At 38.2% G+C, this 11195-nt stretch overlaps 1 protein-coding gene and 1 pseudogene across 1 annotated transcript in view; both read right to left on the bottom strand.

Annotated features, from left to right (window-relative positions):
- LOC115291757 overlaps positions 1-410 on the bottom strand; it is a 1823-nt pseudogene extending 1413 nt beyond the window's left edge.
- The window catches only part of GRAMD1C (GRAM domain containing 1C), a 67379-nt gene that overhangs the window by 50696 nt on the left and 5488 nt on the right, over positions 1-11195 (bottom strand). Inside the window, exon 3 of the mRNA XM_029939325.1 lies at positions 10063-10143. Within this exon, the coding sequence (XP_029795185.1) occupies positions 10063-10143 (81 nt within the window). The remainder of the gene's footprint in view (positions 1-10062; positions 10144-11195) is intronic.

The raw sequence follows: 11195 nt of genomic DNA, 5'->3' as shown, positions 1-11195 counted from the left end.
TGCCCATTCTTGGAGATACCGGCTTCAAATTCACCAACACCAGCAGCAACAATCAGGACAGCACAGTCAGCCTGAGATGTGCCTGTAATCATATTTTTGATGAAGTCTCTGTGTCCCGGGGCATCAATGATGGTCACATAGTACTTGCTGGTCTCAAATTTCCACAAGGAGATATCAATGGTGATACCACGTTCACGTTCGGCTTTCAGTTTATCCAAGACCCAGTCATACTTGAAGGAGCCCTTTCCCATCTCAGCAGCCTCCTTCTCAAATTTTTTGATAGTTCTTTTGTCGATCCTGCCACATTTGTAGATGAGACGTCTGGTAGTGGTAGACTTGCCGGAATCTATGTGTCCAATGACGACGATGTTGATGTGAGTCTTTTCCTTTCCCATTTTGGTTTAGGTTTAGTGGTGGTTTTCACGACACCTGTGCTCTGGCGGCAAACCCGTTGTGAAAAAAATGTTTTTTTAAAAGCAGTCTTGCTCAAAGGCTCCATATTTGCCTCTAGCTATTTTCCCTTTTTGTGGATTTATTTTACTGGAGAAATCAATAAAACACACAAAACACACACACATGCACACAATTTAAAAATCATTTGTTGTATTTACCTTAATCTTTTTTCTAGATTAATTTGCTTTGTTTTTAAGGCCTTTTCATGTAGGAAGGAAAACTAGTAAGACATAGTTACTCTCACCCTCAGATTCCCCAGTCACAAGCAAACATAAATATGATATTCTGAACTTAAATTCTCTAAAAATATTTTATAATTTAAAATTTTTTTCATTTTACATATTTGAGAGAGAGAGAGCATGTGTGCATGGGGGAGAGGGGTAGAGGGAAAGAGAAAGAGAAGCTTTAGGAAGCAACACACTGAGCACAGAGCCCAACATGGGGGTCAATCCATGACCCTGGGATCATGACCTGAGTTGAAATCAAGAGTCACATGCTTAGCTGACTTAGCCACTGAAGTGCCCCTAAAAATATTTTGAATAAATATATACATGTATAATATATTATTCAACTGACTTGCGTTGTTTTATAGAATTTTGTAGCTACACTGGATATTTTATGGATTTGACAAAAATAGTATTACGAAAGATCAAGAAATCTAACCAATGTGGCTTTATCATTTTCAAAAACTAGAAGGCAACTGAAGTTTGTAAAAATTGCAGATAATACTAAAACTATGCCAAGCACCTAGCCTTGTGTCTGACACCTAATTCCTCATAAGTGAAAATTGCTACAACTGTTACAGATATTAGTATGTTTTACAAAACTGTCCTTCAAAGATCACTAGGAAAATACAGGAAGGTTGGTTTGTTTTTGTTTTCTAGTTCCTTTTCTAGGTGAATTCCACAAGGTTTAAAATTCTAGTGAGTGCAGTTTTATTTTCTTAATTTTTAAAAAATTTCTACTGTTTATTTTTTTAATGTTTTATTTATTTTTGATACAGAGAGAGACAGAGCATGAGAGGGGGAGGAGCAGAGAGAGAAGGAGACACAGAACCGGAAGCAGGCTCCAGGCTCTGAGCTAGCTGTCAGCACAGAGCCTGACGCGGGGCTCGAACCCACGAACGTGAGATCTGACCTGAGCCGAAGCCAGAGGCTTAACCGACTGAGCCACCCAGGCGCCCCTAATGTTTATTTTTGAGAAAGAGACAGACAGAGTGCAAGCACGGGAGGGACAGAGAGAGAGGGAGACACAGAATCTGAAGCAGGCTCCAGGCTCTGAGCTGTCAGCACAGAGCCCAATGCAGGGCTCAAACCCACAAACCACAAGATCAAGACCTGAGCTGAAGTCAGCCGCTTAACCAACTAAGCCACCCAGGTGCCTCCACAGTGAGGGCAGTTTTAAAACTGAGATCTCACCTCCAACTTTAGTTGGAGTTTAAGTTCTGTATCACATTTAATACACAATATGCTTAAACATTGATTTTGTTTTAGTATACATCAGAAATGGCTACCATTCTTTGATTAAAATGAGGGTATGGTATCCGATTGAGATAAAAAGTAGTATGTTCAATGTGAAAGAACCAAATAATTCAAACATGTGAAAGGTATAACTACAATAAAGATGGTGATACTCCTTTTGTACATATCAAGAACACAGGTGACATCAGGATCTTTGCAAAGAGGTTTAGATTTGACTCCCAGCCAGTAAATGCTTTGGTGGTCTTAGAAGTACCTTGAAATTACCTTTCTTCTTTCCACTTCAAAGAGCATTTAAAATTTTTTCATTAAAGTTCAGATCTGTTTCTTACTTGGCTTATCTGTAAACCTGAACTTTATCACTTCTCTGAAGTTACTTGTTTTCATAAGGATGTATCTCAACTTTCTCACCTGTGATAAGTGCAAACAGGATTTGGGGAGGACACTCAGATCCAGGACATAACCAAATGCAGGCTGCAGTAGCAGTATTTGGCTCCTCATTAGAATGAGGGATGCACCTGGGGGATTCCCAAAGCACTCAAAAAACTTGGCATTGGAGGGTAGCATTAGTCAGGTCTCCAGGGCAACACTCGAGTTTTCAGCCCATGCCAAAAAGAGCAGCCCACTGTAATTGTAACAATATATCCGAACATGGCGGGCCCTACAAAGGGGAAAGAGGATTTCTGCAGCACAGCACTGAAAGGGCAACACAGAGCTGCAGGCCAGCAAGTCTTTGTACAGCTGCTCCATACTCCTGCAGGTGGCTGCCGCACACTACCAGACCAGGCACCCACGGTCTGCCACCCCAGGCCAGGAACATGGGCATGGGGCTCCAGGGAGCCTAGGTGGCCAAACGCCAAGAAAGACTCATGGGGGTGGGGGGAGCCTGGACATGGTGCCTCACAGCCAGTCTTGTCTATTCCCTTAAGGAAGGAGGAGGGGCTGCGCTTGGCAAGCTCCCCACCCCCATTGGTGTCTTTCCTTTCGGCTCCAACTGGGGACTTCCAGGCCACTTCTCCGTGTCCCCAGCATTCTGAGAAAGTGAAAATAGCCAAGTAGGGATTGTTTGGTAGACCTTGACTTCAGCAACTGTCGTAAAGTTCAAAAGCCATTCAACCCTAAGAGCCACAGAGGCCACAGAGCGGCTTAGCTGTGGCGGGGAGGAGAGGAGGTACAGTTCTGGCCTGCGGTGTTTCAGCTTCCACTGCAAAGAAGTCTTTCTTATACCACCATGTCTATACAACCCCCTATGCCATTTTTAAAAAATAAAACAGATTTATTGAGCTATAATTCACATACCACAAAATGTACTTTAAATGTACAATTCATAAGTTTTTACATATCCTAAGCTGTACAACTATCACCACTAACTAATTCTAGAACATTTTCGTCAACCCAAAAGATACCCAAATCCATTAGCAGTCACTTTTCATTTCTTCCTCCTCCTGGAAACAAACGTACTTTCTACTTCTTTGCCTATACTGGAGATTTCATAAAAGCAGGGTCATCCAATATATGTTCTTTAGGGACTGGTTTTTTTCACACAGCATAATGTTTCAAGGTTCATGGATGTTGTAACACATATCAGGACTTCACTCATTTGTATTGATGAATAAATACTCCATTGTGTGAACAGACACTCTGTGTACCTATTCATCAGTTGATGAACATTCAGGATATTTCCACATTTTGGCTTTGTGAATAATACGAAGAACCTTCAAGTGCCAAGTTTCTGTGTGAATATACACTTTCAATTCTCCTGTATATAACCTAAGAGTGGAATTGCTGGGTCGTGCAAAAACTGTCTAACATTTTGAAAAACTGCCAAACTGTTTTTTCAAAGTTTTCAAATTTTACAACCTCACCAGCAATGTATGAGAGCTCCAGTTTCCCCACATCCTCAACAGTTGTTAGGGTCTGCTTTTTTATTTTAGCCATCCCGGTGAACGTGAAGTAGTAACTCATGGTTTTAAGTTTCCTGAATGGCTAATCACATTGCACATCTTTGCAGGCACTTATTGGCCATCTGTAGATCTTCTTTGGAGAAATGGCTATACAAATCTTTTGCCCATTTCTTAATGGGTTATTTGTCTTTTGTTGTTGTTGTTGTTTGTTGCTGAGTTATAATAGCTCCTCCTATGTTTTGGATATTAATACCTTATCAGATACATGACCTGCAAATATTTTCTCCTAGTCCTTGAATTGTCTTTTTACTTTCTTGATGGATATCTTCAAGCATAAACGTTTTGAATTTAATGAAGTCCAGTTTATCTATTTTTTTTGTCACGAGCTTTTGGCGTCATATCTGAGAATCTACTGTCTAATCCAAAGGTCATAAAGATTTACAGCTACAGTTTCTTCTGAGAGTTTTGTACTTTAAGATCTTACATTTAAATCTATGATCCTTTTTGAGTTAATTATTGTATATGGTCTGGAGCAGGAGTCAAAATTCATTCTATTGTATGTGCTATCTAGCTGTTCCAGCACCATTTGGTGAAATGACTTCTTTCCCTGTTGAGTTGTTTTGGCACCCTTGTCAAAAATCAATTTAAGGCTGTTAAGTGCAAGATTTTATTTCTGGACTCTCCATTCTATCCCATTAATGTATATGTCTAGCTTATACCAGTAAACCTACTACCTTGATTGTTGCAGCTTTACGGTAAACATCAAAACAAAAAGTGCAAGTCCTCCAATGTTATGGACTGAATTGCATTCTCCTAAAATTTATATGTGACGCCCTCACCCCCTATGTGACTATGTTTGAAGACAGGAACTTTTAGGAGAAAATTAATGTTAATGAAGTTGCTATGGATTGAATTGTGTCCTACCACCCCCTCCGAAATTCATATGTTGAAATTCTAAGTCCCAATGTGATAGTATTTGGGGGCGGGGCGTTTGAGAGATAATTAGGTTTAGATGAGGTAAATGAGGGTGGGACTCTCATGATAAGATTAGTGCCTTTATAAGAAAAGACACCAGAGACTTTGGTCACTCTGGCTCTGCTCTCTCTCCCTCCTTCCCTGCTATGTCAGGACACAATGAGAAGGCAAGGAAGTATTCTCACCAGAACCCAACCAAAGCTGGCACCCTGATCTCAGATTTCCAGCCTCTAGAACTATGAGGACATAAACTTCTGTAGCTTATGCCACCCAATCTACAGCATTTTGTTATAGTAGCCTGCGCTAAGACAGAAGTCATGAGGGTAGGGCCCTAATCTAATAGCACTGGTATTCATTTAGGAGAAAGAGATATCTTAGGGTGCCTGGGTAGCTCAGTCAGTTAAGCATCCAACTCTTGATTTTTTTTTTATGCTTTATTTTTATTTTTGATACAGAGAGAGACAGAGCATGAGAGGGGTAGAGAGAGAAGGAGACACAGAACCGGAACCGGAAGCAGGGTCCAGGCTCTGAGCTAGCTGTCAGCACAGAGCCCGATGCGGGGCTCGAACCCACAAACGTGAGATCTGACCTGAGCGAAGCCGGAGGCTTAACCGACTGAGCCACCCAGGCGCCCCCCAACTCTTGATTTTGATTCAGTCATGAGCTCACAGTCCTAAGTTCAAGGCCCACATCGAGCTCCATGCCCAACAAGGAGTCTGCTTAAGATTCTCTCTCTCTCTCCCTCCCTCCCTCCCTCTGCCTCTGTACTGCTTTCACACTCTCTCTCAAAAAAATAAAACATAAAAACAATGAAAAAAAAAAAAAGGAAGAGATACCAGGAATGTGCATGAACAAAGGAAAAACCTATGAGAAAGACTGCAAGCCAATGAGAGGGATCCCACCAGAAATTCATCCTGCCCATTCCATGATCCTGGCCTTTCAGCTTCTGGAAGTGTGGGAAAATAAATTGATGGTGTTTAAGCCACCCAGTCTGTAGTATTTTATAATGGCAGCCCTGACAGACTAATTCATCCAATTTTATTCTCCTTTTTCAAGATTGTTTCGACTATTCTGGGTGCTTTGCATTTCCACATGAGTTTTAGGATCCTCTTTCAATTTCTGAAGAAAAAAAAAAGCCAGTTGGGATTTGATAGGGATTGCATTGAATCTGCAAATCAATTTGGGGAATATTGCCAACTTAACAATATCAAGTCTTCTGATTCATGAGCACGAGATTCTTTTCACTTGTATTCTTTAATTTCTTTTCACAATATTTTGTAGCTTTCAGTGTTCATCTTAAAGTTCTTTTGTTAAATTTGTTTCCAAGTATTTTATTCTTTTTGATATTATTATAACTGAACTGTTTTTGGGGTGCCTAGGTGGCTTAGCTGGCCAAGCATCCAATTTCAGCTCAGGTCATGAGGTCATAGTTTGTGGGTTCGAGCCCCGTGTTGGGCTCTATGCTGCCAGCTCAGAGCCTGGAGGTTGCTTTGGATTCTGTCTCCCTTTCTCTCTGCTCCTCCCCCATTCATGCTCTGTCTCTGTCTCTCAAAAATAAATAAAAACTAAAAAGAATTTTATACTTTTTATACTTTTTTAAATATTTGGATTGTTCATTGTGAGTGTATAGAAATATAAAATTGATTTTGGTATTTTGATCATGTATTCTGCAACTTGCTGAACTTCTTAGTTCTAATGGGTTTTTATGGATTTCCTTAGAATTTTACATATACAAAAACATACCATTTGCCAGTGGAGATAGTTTTATTTCTTTGTTTTTAATCTGGATGTCTTTTACTTCTTTTTCTTGCCTAATTTCCCTGGCTAGAGACTTCAATACAGTGTTGAATAGAAATGGCCAGAAAGATTGGACTTTGGCTCAGGTCATGATATCAAAGTTCATGGGTTCAAGCTGTGCACAGGGCTCTCTGCTGTCAGTGCTGAACCTGCTTTGGATCCTCTGTTTCCCTCTCTCTGACCCTCACCAGCTCTCGCTTGCATGCATATTCTCTCTCTCAATTTCTGTCTCTCTAAAATAAACATTAAAAAAATGAAAGAAAGAAATGGCAAGAAAGGACATCCTTGTCTTGTTCTTGACCTGGGGTAGGAAGCATTGGTCTCTTACTGTTAAGTATGTTAGTTGAATCAGGTCAAAGAAATTTCCTGCTAGTCTTACTTCATTTTTTTTTTTTTATCATGAAAAGATGTTAGCTATTGTCACATTTTTTTCTGTATTGATTGAAATGATCATGTGGTTTTTGTCCTTTATTCTACTAATATAGTGTATTATACTGGCCAATTTTCTTTTTTTTTTAATTTTTTTAGTGTTTATTTATTTTTTGAGAGGGAGAGTGTCACAGAGTGTGAGTGAAGGAGAGGCAGATAGAGAAAGAGACACAGAATCCGATGCAGGCTCCAGGTTCTGAGCTGTTAGCACAGAGCCTGATGTGAAGCTCAAACCCACGAACGCAAGATCATGACCTGAGCCAAAGCCAGAGCTCAACCGACTGCACCACCCAGGCGCCCCCTACACTGACTGATTTTCATATGTTGAATCATTGTATAAATTCTACCTGGTCACAGCATATAATCATTTTTATATGTGTCTGGATTTGTTTTGCTAAAGTGGTTTGGATTTTGTTGAGCATTTTTGTCTATAATCATACACAAAATTAACGTAGACACAATGAACATAAATATTGTCCTGTAGGTTTCTTGTGATGTTCTTTGTCTGCTTTTGGTAATCAAAGTAATGGTGGCCTCACAGACTGAGTTGGGAAGTATTCCCTCCTCCTCTATTCTTTGAAATACATTGTGAACAATTGGTGTTAATTCTACTGTAAACATGTGGCATAATTCACCAATGAAGCCACCTGAGCTTTCCTTTGTGGGTAGACTTTTTTTATTGATAATTTGATCTCTTCTCTTGTTACAAGTCTATTCAGATTTTTCATTTCTGCTTGAGTCAGTTGCATCGTTTTATGACTTTCTAGTCACAAGTTTGTCCATTTCATTTAGGTTAACTAATTTGTTGGCATACAATGTTCATAGTATGAATCCTTTTAATTTTGTAAGGTCAGAACTAATGTTACCAATTTCACTTCTGAATTTAATAATTTTAGTATTTTTTTCTTGTTCAGTCTAGCTATAAATTGTGAACTTTATTGATCTTTTCAAAGAAAAAACTTTTGGTTCTGTTGATCATCTCTTTTTCAAATCTTTATTTTATTCATTTATGTTCTAATCTTCCTATAAGTTTAGAGTGTTTCCTTCACTCTAATTTCTTACGGTGAAAAGTTAGGTTACTGAATTAAAAGCATTCTTCTTTTATAAGTATTTATAGTTATAAAATCCCCCTTTAGGCACTCCTTTAGCTGTACCTCATGAGTTTTAGTATGTTGTGTTTTTGTTTTCATTTAACTCAAACTATGTTCTAATTTATCTTGTGAATTCTTTTTGTACTTTGGTTATTTAGAAATGTTCTATTTAATATCTGCTTTTTATGAATTTCCCAAATTTCTGTTATTGATTTCTAATTTCATTCCATTGTGGTCCATTGTATTATTTCAATACTCTTAAATGTATTACAGTTTCTTTTATGATCGAGCATATGGTCTCTCCTGGAGAATGTTCCATGTATACTTGAGAAGTATATGTATTCTGTTTTGAGTGTCCCATAGATGTCTTTTAGTCCTAGTTAGTTTATAGTTTTGTTCAAGTCTTCCATCTCCTTGTTAATCTCCTTGGTTGTTCTATCCATCATTGAAAGTGAGGTGTTAAAATCTCCAACTATTATTGTTGAATTGTCTATCTCCCCCTTCAATTCTACCAGTTTTGTTTTATTTTAGGGCTTTGCGATTAGCTACATTTAAGTTTATAGTTGTTAGGGATTGACCCTTTTAGTATTATAAAATGTTATTCCTTGTTTATATTAACTTTTGTGTTATTTTTTAAATTGCTTATGTTTTATTAATTTTTGAGAGAGAGAGAGAGAGAGAGAGAGAGAGAGAGAGAGAGCGTGAGCAGGGGAGGGTCAGAGAAAGAGGGAGACACAGAATCTGAAGACAGGCTCCAGGCTCTGAGCTAGCTGTCAGCACAGAGCCCGATGCAGGCCTCAAAGCCATGAACCGTGAGATCGTGACTTGAACTGAAGTCAGATGCTCAACCGACTGAGCCACCCAGGCACCCATAATTTTTGTCTTAAAGTCTATTTTGTTTGATACTATCATAGTCACTTCAGCTCTCTTTTGGTTACTATTCATATGGTATATATTTTTTCCATCCTCTTATTTTCCATCTGTTTGTATCATTAAATCTAACATGTTTCATATAGACAGCATATAGTTGGATCAAGTTTTTTTCATTCTTTCTGCTTACCTCTGCCTTCTGATTAAAGTGCTTAATCTTTTATGTTTAATGATTTAATGGCTATGTTTAATAGTCATTTTGCTATTTATTTTCTATATGTCTTATGTCTTTTTAGTCCCTCTATTCTTCCATTACTGCCTTCTTAAGTGTTAAATAGATCTAGTGTACCATTTTAATTCCCTTGATGTTTCTTTTACTATATTTTTAAATTTTACTCTGGGGATTGCAGTAGTCCCTCCCTCCTTATCCACAGGTTCAGCTTCCCTAGTTTAATTACCCAGTCAGCCACAGTCAGGAAGCAGACTGTCCTCCTTCTGACATACCATCATAATGAGCAGCACAGTGATGCATCACAAAGCCTAGGTCATTCACCTCACTTCATTTCAACCTGCAGTCATTTTATCATCTCACACCATCAAGAAGACAGATGAGTATACCATAATAAAGTATTTTGAAGAGAAAGAAAGATACCACATTCACATAACTTTTATTACAGTATATTGTTATAATTGTTCTATGTTATTATTAGTTATTTTTATTAGTCTTTTACTCTGCTTAATTTACAAATTAAATTTTATCATAGGTATGCACATACAGGAAAAACCATAGCATATATATTAGTTTCAGTACTGTCTGCAGTTTCAGGCATCCACTATGGGTCTTGGACCATATCCCCTGCAGATAAAGGGGAGACTACTATACAATCAACATCTTAACAAAGCCATGGATTCTGTTTTGCTTCGAGCTTCTTCTTGGAATTTAAATAGTCCAGTCAAAATTAACTCCAAAAAATGAAAAGGAACTTTCAACTCACATACACGGTTGAGATACATATTGGGTGGTTGCTATTATAATGAGCACCTGCCTCTGGTTTGAACACTTACCTTGTCTAATAGTACATTCTGCCACAACCTAAAGATGCTGAGGTAACTTCTGTCTCTGGCACCAAAAGATGTAAAGAAAAACTGCAAAGAAAAATAGCAGGATTATTTTAGTGGCATAAAAAAACATGAGAAGGAGTGTCATAAAGATCTGTTGACACTTGCTATGGTGAAAGCAAACTAGTAAGACAGGATTACCTACTTTATATATATATTTTTACTTTTTAAAATATTTTTTGAGAGACAGAGAGACAGAGAGTGGGAGCGGGAAAGAGGCAGAGAGAGGGGGAGACACAGAATCCAAAGCAGGCTCCAGGCTCTGAGCTGTCAGCACAGAGCCTGATGCAGGGCTTGAACACATGAACCATGAGATCATGACTTGAGCCGAGGTTGGATGCTTAACTGACTGGGCCACCCAGGTACCCCCATATATTATTTTTGTTTCACTTTTTGCTACAAGAGAAGAAAAATAGGTAACTGGTACATGAACAAGGTATCTTTAAAAATTGTATCTTACAGTAAGTATAATTTTATCAATATTTACTCAGAAAAGGAATTTGAAATAGGTAGATATTTATATACATGTAATTTATCTATTAAAATAATCTTTAAAAAATTTTTTTACATTTATGTATTTATTTTGAGTGGGGGGTGCATCATGCAAGCAGGGGAGGGACAGGGAGAGAGTAAGAGAGAGAGAGAGAATCCCAAGTAGGCTCTGCACCACCACCACACCACAGAGCCTGATGCGGGGTTCAAACCCTCACACAGTAAGATCGTAACCTGAGCTGAGATCAAGCGTCAGATACCTGACTGACTGAACCACTCAAGTGCCCTATTTTAAGGATCTTAATTTCAAATTATATCATTTTTCATAGTCTTCTGAAAAATCCAGAAATACTTAATTTCTACTATTTATATTTTTATATATATGTAAAACACTCATATATAAAACTTTGAATGCTAGAGAAAAAAAATAGCATGTTTCAATTTGTAATTCTATGTTTGCTTTTAGCTTTATCTTTTCCTCTGCATTTAATTGATTTTGCAAAGTCACATTTTGAAATAGGCTTTTATGAGAAAATCTGACAAGTGACAGCACTAAATACAGTCTCGCAGTGTGTCATCTCTTCCGA

The sequence above is a fragment of the Suricata suricatta genome, chromosome 5 (genome assembly GCF_006229205.1).
Source record: "Suricata suricatta isolate VVHF042 chromosome 5, meerkat_22Aug2017_6uvM2_HiC, whole genome shotgun sequence".
Classification (NCBI taxonomy): Eukaryota; Metazoa; Chordata; class Mammalia; order Carnivora; family Herpestidae; genus Suricata; species Suricata suricatta.
This window is presented reverse-complemented; position numbering and strand designations above follow the sequence as displayed.